At 39.3% G+C, this 17,140-nt stretch overlaps 2 protein-coding genes across 2 annotated transcripts; both read left to right on the forward strand.

The window, feature by feature from the left end:
• Positions 1-372: 372 nt before the first annotated feature.
• LOC121524839 (apelin receptor B-like) lies at positions 373-2,130 on the forward strand. Its single transcript, XM_041810354.1, has one exon. The coding sequence runs from the start codon at positions 449-451 to the stop codon at positions 1,523-1,525; it is 1,077 nt and encodes a 358-aa protein (XP_041666288.1). The 5' UTR covers positions 373-448; the 3' UTR covers positions 1,526-2,130.
• An 8,757-nt stretch (positions 2,131-10,887) lies between these two features.
• nfkbil1 (nuclear factor of kappa light polypeptide gene enhancer in B-cells inhibitor-like 1) lies at positions 10,888-15,651 on the forward strand. Its single transcript, XM_041810381.1, has 4 exons — positions 10,888-11,283; positions 11,367-11,479; positions 13,264-13,390; positions 13,473-15,651. Exons 1-4 carry the CDS (start codon positions 11,010-11,012, stop codon positions 14,054-14,056), a joined length of 1,098 nt encoding a protein of 365 aa, XP_041666315.1. The 5' UTR covers positions 10,888-11,009; the 3' UTR covers positions 14,057-15,651.
• The last annotated feature ends 1,489 nt before the right edge of the window (positions 15,652-17,140 follow it).

The raw sequence follows: 17,140 nt of genomic DNA on the forward strand, positions 1-17,140 counted from the left end.
AATAGTTTTGTGATTTTACAGGTTTGAAAAAAGACATGTTTATTTTTTACTCCTTAATATCTTAACCCTTAGTTAGTTTTAATGTGTGCCTTAGAGGAAAGCATAAAGAGGGGATAGCCTCAAATATAAAGTGTTTTAAATTTAGCCAAAATCAAAGATATTGAATAGGCTCTACTGTGAATCATACACAGAGGAACTGAAACTGAATGAATTGAGAGAAAAGTGGGTGTGCACACAGTGAAAGAGCATGTTCTTCACAGCTGAGAGGAGGGGGGCAGTGGGAGGGAAGGAGGGGGCGTTCTGGGAGGGTACAAGTCTGCTGGAGTATATAAGGGTGGGCAGATCTCACATGTAGCAACAGTCTTCAGAACACTGACAACTTCTGTGGACATATCTGCACTGAACGTTTCTTTTTCTTTCACAAAGGACAAACAAAGAAGAAAACAGAATGGAGATGGAGCCGACTGAAGGGCCTTATGATTACTACGACTACGTGGAGACTGAAAACTCCACCATGTGTGACTATTCAGAGTGGACACCGTCATACTCCGTCATCCCGGTGCTGTACATGCTTATTTTCATCCTGGGCCTCTCTGGAAACGGGGTGGTCATCTTCACTGTGTGGAGAGCCCAAGGAAAGAGGCGAGCTGCAGATGTCTACATCGGCAACCTGGCCCTGGCTGACCTCACCTTTGTGGTCACGCTGCCTCTGTGGGCAGTTTACACTGCCATGGGCTACCACTGGCCCTTTGGTGTGGCCCTGTGCAAGATCAGCAGCTATGTGGTGCTGCTCAATATGTACGCCAGCGTCTTCTGCCTCACCTGCATGAGCTTCGATCGCTACCTGGCCATTGTTCACTCGCTGTCCAGCACCCAGCTGCGTACCCGTGGCCACACAAGAGCTTGCCTCACAGCCATCTGGCTCCTGTCCAGTCTCCTGGCCGCCCCGACTCTGATCTTCAGAACGACAAAATATGATCCAACTAGCAATCGCACATCCTGCGCCATGGACTTCAGCCTGGTGCTGACAAACAAAGAACAAGAGAGCCTGTGGATCGCTGGACTCAGTATTTCCTCCTCAGCTCTGGGTTTTCTTCTGCCTTTCTTGGCCATGATGGTGTGTTATGGTTTCATTGGCTGCACCGTCACACGCCACTTTAACACTCTGCGCAAGGAAGACCAGCGGAAGAGGAGGCTGCTGAAGATCATCACCACGCTGGTGGTGGTATTTGCCGCCTGCTGGATGCCTTTCCATATCGTAAAGAGTGCTGATGCCCTCTCCTACCTGGAGCTGTTCCCTGCAACGTGTGCCTTCCTGCGTTTTCTACTGCTGGCTCATCCGTACGCCACCTGCCTGGCCTATGTCAACAGCTGCCTCAACCCCTTTCTTTACGCCTTCTTCGACTTGCGCTTCAGATCCCAGTGTCTGTGCCTACTCCACCTCAAGAAGTCCTTGCATGCAAGCCCCGCCAGCTCCCTGTCCTCTCAGAAGACAGAGGCTCAGTCTCTGGCCACAAAGGTGTGACGACAACTGCGGGTCAAGATTAACTCTGGGGGAAAAAGTTGAACAATTCAGAAGAATGCAGGTAAATCAAAACTTGGCAGTGCTTAGTATGCCCAAAGATCGCCTATGGTCAGTTCCAGGGTGGCATCTTTGCTCCTCTCAGACTCTGTAGACCATTGTGGGAAACAGTTGGGGTTGAAGTTTTGAGGGCTGGCCACACACAACCTCCTGCCTGACTTTCAGTAACATGGCAGCAAAACTAGACTTCCTAACACAAGGCACAAGGCAGTGCCACGATTGTCTTTTTTGGAATAAGTGGAATGTATTATTGAAGGACTACATGCTCTTGTGTCTCTTGGCTCTCCTGTGGACTGAATCAAAAAGACTGAGCTCTGAACTTTGTCTCGTCAGTCTTGTTTGAATGTCTTACTCATGCATTTGATCCTGCTGTTCTTGTTTTCATTTGTAAGCACTTGAAGTGTGATCTCTACCACGCCACCCCACCCTCCAGCTCAGTCGGTAGAATCACAGGCAGCAGTTTTATGTGTGTATATGTATAGGAAGGGTATGCCAGTCAGTAAGAGGTGTTGGAGTCTGATAAGGGTGTTGTAAGAAGAGACGGAGATAGTGGTTGGGGTTGGGGTGGGGGGGGGGGGGGGGGGGGGTGCTGGGACCCAGACAGACAGACAGATGGCAGCTGACAAATGTTTTCAGGCTGGTGGAGTGCCCAATTAAAAGGTGACTGCCTTGACAGCCTGCCTGAGTGCATGCATGTGTGATTGTGTCTGAGTTTGAAGGAATGAGTCTGCTTGTGTTGACTGAATAATAAAAGCATTTTGTGGAATACACAGTATTTTGAAACCATGTTCATGATTTGTAATAAAAAGGTGCTCTGAAAAACACAAACTCTCCCTGGTCTCTCTCTTTTCTTTCTTGTGATAGCTTGTTAAGTTTTGGTGGAATGTATTTTCTCCCATCCAGTGAATGTTCTTCTTCTTCCTGTTGGTGCATTGCTGAGGGGAGGCAGTCGCCCTCCTATTGTGTTTCGCAGGGGCTGGAATCAAAGCATATGTCTGCAGGAAATGCATGTAGGACTTCTGTTTCCCGCCTCCAACATTTTTGTTTCTTCACCCAAACAATCAGCGAGTACAAACGTTTCTAAATTGGATCAACAGAAGGACATATGGCTTTGTTTCAGAAATGTTTATGCCTGTTAGGGGTTAATAAAACAATGATTTCAGATCAGAAGAGAATCTAAGTTATAACTCATACCCAAGTAAGGAATAGGAATATAAAAAAAGAACAGGCATATAAAAGAGTGTTAAGTTTGGCAGCTATTTTTAATTTTAGTCTTAGTTTTAGTCTTTAGATGAAATGTCTTTTAGTGTTAGTCACATTTTAGTCATTTCTACCCTTTATAATTTTAGTATAATTTTAGTTGATGAAAACTCAAAAACATTTCATTCTAGTTTTAGTCCATAAAAAGTCCTCACATTTCAGTTTTTACTCTTAGTCCAAGCATTTACTTTCCTGCCTAAATCTGGTACCAAGTCGTGGTAGTGCGCTCTATGGACTCTCCCAAACCAGGGGTCCCTGCTTTCTACAGCTGAGAGGCAGAATAGATACAGATGCATTGTTTTTGGATAGATTTAACCACAGAGGAGAAATATCAATGATTTTGAATGTTCGACAAAAACTACATTACATTTTAGTCTAATTTTAGTCATCTTGACAAAAACTAAATTAACTTTTAGTGAGTTTTAGTCATCACAAATGGATTTTTGTAAGTCTTAGTCTAGTTTTTGTCATGGAAAAAACGGCTGTCGACGAACATTTTTAGTCGTAGTTTTAGTCGACGAAATTAACACAGAAAAAAAACAAAAATTTAAGGAAGGAATTGTATTTGATTTGCATGTACAAATATATGAATATAAATATTAGGCCTGTCTGCATTAATGCATTATCTTTACAAGAATCATATTAATCACATTCTTTATTCTTTATTCTTTATCTCAGCTAGGGCTGAAAATCACAATTAATTTAACTTTTTTTCTTCGATTTTGATTATTGAACATTTATTCCATCCCTGATTAGTTTGTGCTGTAAATACAGTTGAAACTAGACATTTGCATACACTGTATAAAAACACACATGACCTTTTTTTCCCTCACTGTCTGACATTAAATCAGACAAAACTCTCCTGTTTTAGGTCAGTTAGATTACCAAAATCATTTCTATCTGCTCAATGCTAGAATAATGAGAAAAAATATTTAGAGAATGTTTATTACTTTCTTCAAAGTCTGAAGTTTACATACATTTCCTTAGTATCTGGTAGCATTACCTTCAAACTATATGACTTGGATCAGACATTTTGGGTATCCATCCACTAGCTTCTCATAAGAGTTTGCTGAAGTTTTTGCTCATTCCTCCTGACAGAACTGAGGTAACTGAGTCAGGTTTGCTCGCACACTTCAGCTCTGCCCTCTTATTTGCTATAGGATTGAGATCAGGGCTTTGTGACCTCAGCAGTCAGCCAAAAACTCACAAAAAGTCACCTGCGCCTTGTGTTGCCAAACACTTAACCCTTTAGCTTTTCCCTTATTTCCTTTTCAATCTATAACAAGTTCATTTTCAATAGTTAAGTTCATGTCCTTTTTTCCAGTTTACCTGAAGTTATTTATTTTCATTTAAAATAAGGAATACACGTTCTGTATCAGAACAGAAAGTAAAATAATATACAAAAATCCAACATGAAACAAACATTAAGCAGGGCTCAAGTCCTTGTTGAAAAAGTTTTATTGACTGTCCATGACTTTTGAGTGGCCATCAAAGTAACTCAAAGTCTCAAGGTTTGATTCACAACACATGCCATGCTAATCATTATCAAGATCACAGGCAGATGACCTGGTGGTAGCCAGGGTCCAACAGGGTTTTCCTGAAATCTGATTGTCCAGGTGAAATCCTTAACAATGATTGGCTATTTGTGTTGTCAGGTATTAATGCAAATCTGTAAGGTAGTTTTTTTTTTCATTTGGTTTTACTCACTTTAATACACTAGAGGGGAGGTCTATCAAAATGGCCCTGGGCATGCAATATTTTATCTGTTCTTCTTAATTTAAAGGATAACCACAGTCCTCTAAAATGTTCATATTAAGGCATGGACTGTCCATCCTATTAAACGTATTATTTTCAGCAAAGAAACTCCAAAATCAGTAGTTAAGCCTTAAATTAGAATTTGCTGACCGTCCATTTTGAGGGTAATGAGCTTTTTCTTGGATAAAACAGCAACAGCAGGCAGACAGAAGGATTGGACTAATCCTTGTTGCTCTTTTGTACGATGGGAGTCGACTATCTGCCCCCGTGTAATACCTGTGACAAGGAGAATTGGCTTAGTTCAAATCACTTCCAATTACATTTCACCAGTTTGTGCCACTATGTTGAGTGTGACAGCTGAATGTCTCATCAGGTGAAAAGGGCAGCTTTAGTTTGAGACAGGTGAAATCTGACTACTTTTTTGTCCTTATTACAGTGAGAAACCAAACAGCTGCAGCGACAGCAACTCTTTCTCCTTTATCGCTGTTTCAGCACTACTTAATCTCATCCCAGCCAAGTCACAAACACAGACATTCAAGCTGGGCTTTTGTTAAATAGATCACTTAATTTAGTCAAGGAAATCTAGACTATAAAACAAGAGATTTACCAAACACAAACTTTTGGTAATTAACATGTAAAGCTGACAAAGGAACATCCATGAATTAGATAAGAAATTCCAAGCAGCAGCCACTTTATAGGATGACTTGTCACATTATCCTCCACCTGTCAGCATCAAAGTCAAACCCTGCTGTGAAAGATAATCCGGGTAGATTATTTTCATTGGTTTTCAAGTTTTATGAAGCCAATGTGATCATGTTACAGATTTCATGGCATGCAAGCCGAAGAAAGAGAGAGAAAAGGAGGGATGAATGCCCTCTGATTCTCCGCTGCCTGCATGTTTGTCTGAAATGACAGTTCAGAAATGATTCAACAAATGCTTTCATTCCTCTGTAATAACAGAGTGTGAACATTTAGTGTCTATGCTGGAACCAGAATGGCTGCAGGGAATCCCGAGGGTGTAAACAGTCTGCCCTCCCTCTCCCTCTCTCTAAGAAATCACAAGCATGGACAAAAGCTCTCTAGAAAAAAAAGCTTAAATCATTAGATAACCTCTGCTCTTTAACAACAATAGAACTTTATCGCTGTACTTAATTGTGACACATTACTCACATTACTACACACCTTGCATCCATATCATTCATGCACATGTACTTGTACTGGTAAAAATCACTGACAAAAGATTGTACATATTTAAATCTTACACTTCTTTTTTGTTTTATTCATTTTTATATCTAATTTTTAATACCTGTATATCGAGAGTGAAGCTTACTGGAGTCAAACTCCTTGTTGCGTTAGCATACCTAACCAAAAAAGCTGATTCTGATATAGCAGAGGCAGAAAAATATAAAAATAAAATAATAAAAATATTTTTCTCCTAGTGTCTAATTAAACAGGCCATCCCCCAGTGGCAGTAGATTTCAAAGAAATTCTTGGTGTTGTGTTTTTTAAATTGCATGATCACATAAATCTTATAATAAGCATTTAGTTGTGCAATATTTTCTGAGATGTCCAAGATGTGCTGCTTATTGCTCTGTTTGAGGCTGTGCTTCTAACCACACAAATTAAATTTGTGGCAAGAGGTGTAAGGTATTAGTCATGATGCGATTAAAGGCCATAATTAGTTAGTGCATAATTTAAAAAAAAATCATAAGTTCAGCCAGTGCAGTGTCTCCCTGCAGCCACAGTGATGTAAAATAACTCCACCACTGCTCCTTATTGTTAACCTTGCAAAGCAGATAGATACGCCCATTTCTGTGTTTCTCACTGGCTCCCATCTGAACCGTTTGGACCCGGTTAGAAAGTGACAGGACCAATCAGCGACGACGGGCAGTACTTTCAGAGTCATGACGTAAGCAAGCATCAACAAGAGGCCGATGCAATTATGGCGGAAGAGCTTAGCGTGGATGCTGCTAAAGTGCCAGTTTTATCAGAACTTGGTGACATTTCTTTGTTAAAGAGGAACAAAGAACAGCAGTGAGTTGTTTGTTTTTCAGAAACGACAAAAGTCGTGTACTGACATGTCTACAGTCACCATGGTTCGCGTTATGCAGCTCTATATGGAGTTTACTCCTTCAGTAGGGGCGCAGCTCAGTAGCGGCTACATCACGTGTTTTGTTGCTCTGATTGGCCAGTAAAGACGTGACAGACAGAAAGTTCATCCAATCACACTGAGTTTTTCTTTTCTTTCTTTTCTTTTCTTTTTGTATTAGCATGTTTTTCTTCCTTGTTTTCTGTGGAAATATGTATTTATTAATTTACTTTCTTTAATAATATATTGCAGACAAAGTCCCACTTAGAACGGGAGGGTTTTAGAATTAAAAAAAAAGGTTGTTGCAGGATTGCAATCATTTTGTGCCTCAGTGTTAATTATACAGGTGTAAATACATACACTGATGCATACCTGCGACTTAGAAATGAGTAAAAGCTGGTCACACTGCAAAGAATATGTTGGAGAAAATGTTGTGAAGGTGCCCTTTAGGGTGCCTTCCAGTTGATAATGTAAAAAAAAAAACTCATTGATGATTAAATGCCCAAAACACATAGAGATCGGCGTGTTTATTGTATGAAAAGTAAATAAAGGCTGTTTCAGCAGCTTGCTGTTTATCATCTCATTTGACACCTACCCTGCAGCGGTGGCTACAAGCATTAAATATAACTTCACAGAAATAATCAGTCTTGTCACTGAGCCGGTCTTGATTTCTTTTGTAGCTCTTAAACAGACATCAGTCTTAGTTTCAGTCTGTATTTCGACCGGCTAAAAACTCCTCGCAGCAGCTTTAATTACCACCTCTGTAACTGGGGTAAGATGTATTTTTGTGTTGTGCCTTTATTTTCTGGTCTGACCCTTCAAGTCTAACCAGAGGGAAATCCCCTCTGACTTTGGAGGAAACCTAACAAATACACTGTGAAACCCAACACCTTAAATGGGCTGAATACTGTTTGATTATCAGGTGATGTTTAACAATAGAGACGAGGGTCAAAGGTAAGAGGGCCTGGTTTCTGTTGGAGAGCCCATTCACTCATTCAGTGTCATATCAAGGCTTGTTCCTCTGCGTTATTTTAAATCAGGCCTCCTGCGTGTTATACGCACATGTCTAACTGTCATAAATCAGAAGCTAATAAACCAGGTCATGTAAAAAATAGACAGAGGAAGTGTGCACACGTTTCTCCTCTTTGTAACAATGGAGGCTGAGCAGCACAGCCAGCAGACCGGACCTTGGCCCTGGTTTGACCATAGTGTGCTGGGATGAGATGCTGACCCTGGGGAGCGTCTTGGAGGACCCTCAGCTTCCTGCCGCCTGCCTCTGCAGACCTCCTCCTTGTATCGTCCCAGGAGGATGCCAGACCTCACGGACAGGATAGGAGTCAGCAGGCCAGGCAGGAAAGGCAGAGGGGTGGGCAAGGTAGGGGTTCCTGACCGGGGATATCCTGTCTTTCAGAAGCATCTTTATGCTTTTAGGGCCTTCTGTGACAAACATTAAGATGCATGCTCTACCTTAGGTCTGCTTCAGACTCTCCTTTACAGGACAAGATGTCAGTCTTTGAGACAGGTTATCTCTTCTGAGAGTAGAGTCACAGAAAAAGGACAATAAATCTTCAAACATGTGTCTCAAACACCTGAGGTGACAAATCAGACATCTCTTTCTCCCTCTCTCGCCCGTCTCCCCCTCTGAGATGTCAGATATTTCAAAGGCAGCCATCGTTAGTGAAGACACGTCGTTTCCGATGGCAGAAAGGAGCGGAAGTGGCCAAGCTTTGGGTGACTCCGGATCTTGGGTTATGTGGGGGTCTCACTCAGATAGGATAGTCCTCTTCACTGTGCACAAAGCCCCCCTTCATTCCCTCCTCTATCCTCTCCATTGTGCATCCTTCGCTCCCTCACTCCAGCCTAAATGAACGCCCTGTCATCTTCAGCAGCACCGAGCCAGCTCAGAGGCTCAGCTGCAGGGATTGAAGAGTCACAGGTAAAGAAAGCTGCACAGACACATGCAAACAAGAAATTATGCAACAGAGAGGCTGTGTGCCACGGTTCTGATTCATTCAGGGAGGTAACTTGGGTGCATGTGATAATGCCAGTTTGTTACTTAATCTTACAAGGTATTTTTGCAGATATATTTAAAATTCAGCTGATTGTGAAAGCTCATGTTATAGATGCAAACATGTGATCTGCTGCTGCTTCTTCTTAAAAGTCAACAGTCTGTAGCTGCCATACACAAACACAGTGAGAGATGGTACAGATGTGTCATGTATGTCTGCTATGTGGATTGTGGTTCAAAAGACACAATGGAGCAATTTCGTAATTTAATTTTTAAAAGATCTCCTGTGTACATTTTAACTCCCTTTGCTTGAAAATAAAAATTCTCATCATATTTCCAACTTTTGCCTGTAGTCCAGGTTATTTCTCAAGCGATGTGCAACACAAAAAGAATGTGGGCATGTTTTTATGTAGTAATATGTTGAGGGATCCCTGCAGCTCTAGTTGTTTTATTTAAGGACCTGCAGTTTATGTTTCTGCAGTTATTAAACTAAAAGAAAATAAGGGACCTCCAGAAAAAAGGCTTCAGTGGCAACTACATTAAGTCTATTTAACTCAAGTTGCAGGAAATTCACTTGAGTTGCGAAAAATAAAAATTGAAAGCCAAAACAAAGAGCTCCAAGCTTTCTGTCAACTATATGAAACTGTGCAAACCTTTTGCTTTGGCTACATTATACAGTCAATGGGACGCAGCGAGCAAGGTTATTATCTTTAACTAAAACTAAATTACTACAAATAAAATCTAAAAAACTAGCTAAAACTGTATTGTGTGCTTATAGAAGTAACTAAAAAAATACATAAATAGCATTAGCTTTAGTCTTTGACACAAGCTGACTGACTGGCATGTACATCAAACCCTGAGGAGTGTAAAGCAGTCCAGTTTGAATGGTCATGACCAAACACAGTGGTAATTTTGGGTTTTGAGTTGTTGTCAAATATCAAATTTGAGTAAATGGAATGGAAAGTGAAGATCAGCCATATTAATAGTAGTTTTTGAAATAGTATGATATTTACTTTCTCTGGCCGCGAAGCATTTCTCCCCTAACAAGTATCCTATGTTACAAAAAAAAAATATATACACTAAAACAAATAAGAGTCAGAAATATGAGAAGGTAAGTCATAAATAAAATATAAAAATTCAAAATTAAGAAACAAAAAGGCAAAATTATGAAATAAAAAGTCAAAATTTTGAGATAAGAAGTCAAAATTCTTACAGGATAAATCAAGATTATACAGTTTCATCTCATAATTTTGACTTATTATATTTTAATTATGGCTTTTTGTCTCATAATTATGACTCACTAGCTCAAATTTTGAACTTTTATGTTATAATTTTCTCTTTCTACCCATAATTCTGGGTCTTCATTTCACAATTTTGGCTTTATTCTCATGACTTCATCTTTTTATATCAAATTTTAACTTCTTTACTTCACAGATTCAATTTTAAATCTCCTAATTATGACTTTGATCTCATCATTGGGATTTTTACAATCCCATCATCTCATTGTTAATATCAAACTATCTTTTATCTCAAAATTTTAATCTTTAATGTCTTAATCATGACATTTTTTCCCTTAGTTTCCACTTTTTACATAGAATTATCACTTTTATCTCTAATTTGGGAATTTTTCTAATCTAAGAATTAAATTTTTTATATCATAATTATAACATTTTATTTCAGTTTTGATGTTTTAGCTCGTAATTTCATCCCTTTACATCAATAATAATAATAATTATTATATTAATAAAGAACTCGAAAATATTATAAAATAAGCTAAATTATAACTTTTTATGACATTATTTCCATTTTAGATTTTTCTTTTTTTGATAATTATCTAACTCCGTTGTTTTCTGTTTTTGTTTTTTGTTTTTTTTTTTTTGTTTCGTAAAGTGGCAGAAATGGGCTTCCATACTTTTTAACCCATCTGCATGTTGTAAAAATAAAGGTCTTTACTTAGCCATCACATAGAGAGGGATGAAGCACACTCCGCATTTAAAGGCCCCCTGTTTAGCTACAGTTCGCTGTTATTTCAGTCAACCTGTCCTGAAGGATGGATTAACTTTTCAGTTAATAAATATCTGTTTTAGAAAGCTATTCCATGCTGACATCTAGTGACAAGACTGGAGCATTTTTCGTCCCGGAACCTTTTTGTCCGTGTTTCGCTTCGGAGCTAGTTAGAAGTAGGACCTTCGACCCGTCAAAGAGAAGATAAATAGAACGGTACTAGCTGAAGCTGAAAGGCCTTCTTATGTGAGCAGAAATTACACTTAAAACACTTATTTTATCAGTGACAGTGTAGTCTGTTTCTACTCGATATGGTGTCACACAAACAGAAAAAGCTATGGAGGTTCATAGAGGACGGAGATTTGTTGCAGCTAAAGTCTTACTTGAAGAAGCACCGGGACGTCAGTGTGAACTTCTCCCGGGGAAGGAGGCAGAGGAGCCCGCTACACCTGGCCTGTTCCCTGAAAAACGACGATATGCTGCGGCTGCTGCTCAAACACGGAGCCGATGTTCTCCGGAAAGACCGGAAAGGAGACACGGCGTTACACATCGCGGTGAACAAGGCTCTGAAATACGGGAAAATGGGTGAGGAAGACCGGGAGTGAGATGAGTCTTTGTTATTGTGAATACTAGCTGTCAGTGGTTACAGCTGGTCTCTTACTTTCCAGAATATGACGATTTTGTTGTGCCTCTGAAAAAGAGCTGCCCAGAAGCTATGAAGGCTCCTAACAATGCTGGAGTCACACCAGAAGACCTGCTGGAGTGGATGAAACACAAAGAGGTAAATGAAGTTATTTCAAATAACCTCATCTCACCTAACAAAGCAACAGAACTACAGCACATCTGAAACATAAATACCCAATAATACACAAAAAAATCAGCCCTGAAACGTTTAACCCTGAGATATCTCCAGTTTTTGCTGTTTTGGGATGTGATGTGGAATCATTTCCTCTATGTGCTACTGTTTAGTCAAAAGAGTAGAGTACTCCAGTAAAAGTACAGTGGCTCTAGTTAGTAACCTCCTTAAGTTGAACTAAAATTACGGATTTCAAATGTACTTTCCACCCTTGTGTGGTTGTTGTTTTAATGTCAAAATGCTCAGGGCTCACAGTGGGCCCTCTTGAGTGTGTGCCACTCAAGGCAACTGCCCATATTTGATATTACGGTTGTAAATGTTACTAATATGTAAGGCTGATATATATACTGCCATTATGCTTGGCTAATAAATATGTATATCTGATGAGAACATCCCTGCATCCCTTGTTAAAATTATTTATATAAAATATATCTGTGTATCTCTGCCAGCCTTGCCCCTTAAAACCCTGTCTGCAAAATTTATTAACAGGATTTTTTTTTAATCCAATTTGGGCATTTAGATGCCAAGAGGTAACCTTAATACTTTGTGTGGACACACCTCAGTGTGTACAGAAGAGTTTGAAGGGACCATTTAGCCGTTTTTATATCCTTAAAACAAAAATAAAATAGGAACCAGCTTGCCTGCGAAGGCCACATTCTGATTCCCTCATAACTTGTCTTGAATTTAGTTGTCTTTACAATCTTACCAGGATCCCATAGGATCTATATGCTATATGGTATACCACTATGTCCTATAAAATGATTATGAGGAATTAAGGGAGAAAATCTGTTAAAGAAGCAATGCTTACCTCTTTGCTAACTCGCCCTTATCTTACTACTGTAATTGGCAGCATGTCTGTATGTCTGTGTTGATTTGCATGCCACACCATTGATTCAATTATCCCTAAAACCTCTCAAAAGACTTCTTGGGTGTACTGGTTTGAAACTGGTGCCATGAAAAAATCATAAATATATACAGATTTTCTATAAAATCCAGAAATGTTGCGTCATGTCGTCATTTATGCCATTATTTGAGGAAAGACACCCTTTTCCTTGCAAATTGTCACCTAATAATAAGGAAGGCATGGCATAAATAGAGTAAAGAGTAAAGATTAGCCTACTGTCTGATGAGAGTGTGTTGCAGTTTTTATGAAGCACAAACTGTCCAGAAATCAGGAAACAATTCCACCTCTGTATGACTTTAAAGAGATGCGATGTGTCACATATTTCTATTAGAATCATTCACTGTGAAATCACTGCTTGACTGCTGTTTTGTCAGCTGTAGTTGCCGGTGCAGCGTAAACTTGTTCGTTCTTATTGCAAGTGGCTTTGCTGTACATGGCATGTAGGGATACCAAACTATGGGAAGAGAGCCACTCAGTATCTAAATGCCCAAGATGGATTGTTAATCCAACTCGAGAGTGTTAGTGTGGGTGTTGCAGGAGCGCTCATGCCTCTGGACCGTCCTAGCTGGCTACTTTTTCCTACTGGGACAATCCCTGGTAATATACATTGAAAAATATGTGAAGTGTGTTAAAATGGAGAGCCAAGCTACTCAGCCATATGCATTTAAAGAAGAGATGTGTAATGTGGATTAATTGTGAAGATAATTTGATCATGTTTACATTTGTCAATGAGATTCTTGATCTCAATGTGGTTCTCCTGGTTAAATACTAAATAAATAAATTTGATTCTGTTGGTTTCTTGCAGCCTGCAGATGATTTGAGCAGTTCATCTGAATCTGATCCTGATGAAGCTGATCCTGAGAAGGAGTGGCTGAATAAGCTTTTTGATGAATGCGAGGATGAATTTAATGAGGCGTTTGGAGCATATGATGGTACATTAACATGCATCTTTAATCCATTATTTAGATTTTTGACTCCTGTGATAATAACACTCCTGTGTTTGGTTCACTGCAGATTATTTTTCCTCTGATGATGACGAGGAAGATTTTGGCGACTGGGCTGATCGCATCAGAAGAGAGTATTTTGAGAAAAAGCACGCTGAAGCTCAAAGACTGGCTGCCTCATCTTCTGGGTGGAAAAAGAGAAAGACTCCACGGGAGAGAGAGCAGGAACAGCAAACCAACAAGGAGAATCTGGAGCGACTGCAGAGAGAACATGAAGAGTATCTGGCTCGAGCTGCTCGTAAAGAGGAGGAGACTCGGCAGGGGAAGAAGCGCAAGTACGAGGAGGGCTGTGCAGCTACATTCCACGGAAGCTCCTCTGGTGACAGCAAAAAGCTGAGCTACAGTGACATCCCTTGGCCGGCTGCACGAGGCACCGTGAAGGAGATGGTGGAGGTGATGCTGCATGGCGTGGATCGCAGAGACACAAAGGCGTTTTGCAAGGCACTTCGCAAACAGCAAATGCTGTGGCATCCTGATAAATTTGCTCAGAGGTGTGAGGCTCGGTTAGAAGAGAAGGACAAGCAACGAATTCTGGAAACAGTAACTGCTCTATCACAGGAGCTCAACAGAGTGGCACAGAGCCTGAGGACTTAAACACTTGGTAATAATTCAGCTGAAGGTTTTCTGGATATTTGCAGAAATATTTCCATTAATGCAAGAGAGCCAAACAGCTGAGTACACTTTGTTTACTTGTTATCACTTTAACAAACTCATACAGGCTTAAAGCCCAGTGCCATGCATGTAAATGTTTACATAGCTCATTCAAATACATTCAAATCAGAGCACCAACATCTGTTGGCATGCATTCAAATGAAGATTTGTGGGATTATAGAAGTTTAAAGTCAACTAAGCTATCAGGGAAAACTGAAAGTAATAAAATAACTAAAACTAGAATATACAAATACAATAAAATGTACATGGGGACAAAATATCCTTATTTTTAGTCCCTGACAGCAGCGTACTGGCTGGCATGTACACCCAACCCTGGGTGATTTTATATGGTATGATTTGATTGAAGAAGCCCTTAAACTATGGCAATATTAGGTCTTGAGTACTGAAATATCACATTTGAATAAATAGAATTTAAAGAATCAAGAGTACCGTATTTGGCTATACTTTCTGTATGTGTACTTTTTCTGGTCCTGTTAGGCCTTATCTAATCTTGCAAAGCCAATGGATTGGCCAGATTTCATGTCAGTCATCAGGCAAATCTACCTTGCAAAGCAAGCTCTAGTCTGAGACAATTGTGCAAGGTCTGAGTAAAAACCAGACATCTCTGCGTCATTTGAGGAAAATGAGGCAGTAGCTACAGGCAGGGATTAGTTGTGCTGGTAGCTGGAAGCAATGGCTGCCACTGGTGTAGCAATGAGCTCAGATGCAGCTGTAGTATGGTGGTAGTTTAATCAGAACTAGGCCTTAGAGCAGAGAACAGCGCTGAAAGCTTCTCTTGGCAGAGTAGATATTTTTGCACTTCTCCTGACCAGCCTCAGCATGAGTTTTATCCAACAACAAGCTCCGCCGTTCATATGCAACGATAGCATATCGTGATGTAATTAGCCGTTACAATATCTTATTTCAAAAGTAGTTGCCCTACATAGTTAATGTTTCTATGTAAGCTGATGTTAGCTTTAGCAATGTTAGCTTTGTTAAAGTGTTTTTGTGGAGGATAAGCTTTCCCTCTGTAAGCAGACTGTTCAGCTGGCTAAAGTGGGTGTATTTTTAAACTTTTATCTTCGGTGTCCTAACCCTAACAAGAAGTTTATTCTAATTTTATTTTGAAAGTTTTGCTTGCATTTCTGTTCTGACACTGCCAGTGTCTGACAGCAGTGGTCTGCAGAGCAGAAGTCTAAGAGAGGCGGTCTGCCCAAATAGTCGTGACAGACAGAACATTCATCCAATCACCATCTGAGAAAATTGCCTGGTATGGGGGGTTTTCCCAGATATTGGTTTTCGTTTATGCTTGTAATTCATGACACAGTCTATCTGGTGTGTCAGGTATCCCATGGTACTGAAAAAACCCTGAAACACTGAAACTAATAAAAACTAAATCGTTTGCTAAATGAAAATTAAACTGCAATAAAACAAATTATTCTGACCTCGAAGGTCAGTCTAGGCTCATTCTTTAAAACTGGTGGTGCTTAATTTACAAATATGTATCAAACAGTATCACATAATTGTACTGAGGGAAGTCTACGGGCATTTTGTCTCTTTAAGTGACCTTCTAATTGGTTTTCTTCATAGATCCTATTTGAAAGGTAAAACAAGTGAGGCGGCATCGGCAGTACTGCAGACTATGAGGGCTGCTTGACAAAAATAAAAAATTTTTTCCTGATGATGAACTCGGGATTTTTACATGATTACTGATGTTACTAAACCATTATCACATGCATTTATCACACAAACACTTTGAAAAACAAGCAATGAATAGAAATAAATGAGTAAAACACTGTTATATCAAAACAATAATATAACAAGTATAAACAAAATACTTTTGTGACCAAAGTATTGGAGCAAACTTGTGAAATCTGAACAGACCTCTGTTAAGCTCCAGTGTGTCTTTGTGTGGAGAAAAATGTATATGGCTCTAGAGAATAGATTCACCTTAAGACAGTTTACTGATTTCTTTTAAAAACCTGAACTAAAACAGGTCTGATCGATATGTTATTGTTGCGTGTGTGTTTACTGAGATTTTTTTTTTTAAATTCAGGATTGAAGATGGAACTCAAATGTGCTTCTGTTGACAGCCTGATGTAAACAAGAATAGAAGAAATCCCACCAAGGTCTCTAACTCTATCAATGATTATATTTTTAGGCTGCCTCTGATGCAAACATCACCGAGTTCTAATAAAAAATGCCCAGACCTTTGCACCTCTATAAAATAAATAATAACGAAATCTATGTGCAAAAAAAAAAACGAAATTTAGACATAATTAATCAAACATCAGCCTAAATAAAAGATTTCACACAAAGACGAGCAGATGGTCGGGCCGCTTTCGGTGATGGAACTGAATAAGAAGATGCGGCGGTTGCCAGGTTTGTGAGCTAACCCCCTTTATCAAGACTATGATGAAAAACGACAAAATTACTCTGGTTTATTTGACTTTTACACTGTATGTTTAAAGCAGTTTCCATTACAATTTTGAAAGGCATTTTCAAAAGATAGATGCTATATAATTCTACTTTATGAAAAATACATGTATCTATATATTTCTAGGTTTTGAATACAGATTAGATGCTAAACCATTTTGCATGTTAGTAATTCATTTTAAAAGGTTTATAATATTTGGTATGAACATTTTTTAAGTATGCTTATATCTCAGTTGGCCCATGTGTCCTTGTCTGACCTTAACTGTTGCATAATCATATGTTTGCTTATTCATATCAAGTAATTGCTGTCTAACTGCCTAGGACAGTGTTTTTTAAACCGGGGCTACAAAGAGGAGAGCAGGAGTAATTTATAATTATCTATATGACAAAAATAAAGAATTTAGCAGACCAAACTCGGTAAAATTTAAACATTTATGAAAAAATGCCTATCTAAATAAGTGCTTAATCACCTCAATATATATAAAACTGATTTATATTTTTATTAACTTTGAATATGCTTTTAATTCATACATGAGAAGGGTCCCCTCCATGGACTCCAGCATCTTGGATTTTTGCATGTTTCTATGGTAG

The sequence above is a fragment of the Cheilinus undulatus genome, linkage group 17, assembly GCF_018320785.1.
Source record: "Cheilinus undulatus linkage group 17, ASM1832078v1, whole genome shotgun sequence".
In the NCBI taxonomy this organism is placed as follows: domain Eukaryota; kingdom Metazoa; phylum Chordata; class Actinopteri; order Labriformes; family Labridae; genus Cheilinus; species Cheilinus undulatus.

Coding starts and splice junctions, on each gene's coding strand:
- LOC121524839 (XM_041810354.1), top strand. CDS start 449: ATGGAGATGGAGCCGACTGAAGGGCCTTATGATTACTACGACTACGTG.
- nfkbil1 (XM_041810381.1), top strand. CDS start 11,010: ATGGTGTCACACAAACAGAAAAAGCTATGGAGGTTCATAGAGGACGGA. Junction 11,284..11,366: donor TCTGAAATACGGGAAAATGG/GTGAGGAAGACC, acceptor CTTACTTTCCAG/AATATGACGATTTTGTTGTG. Junction 11,480..13,263: donor AGTGGATGAAACACAAAGAG/GTAAATGAAGTT, acceptor GGTTTCTTGCAG/CCTGCAGATGATTTGAGCAG.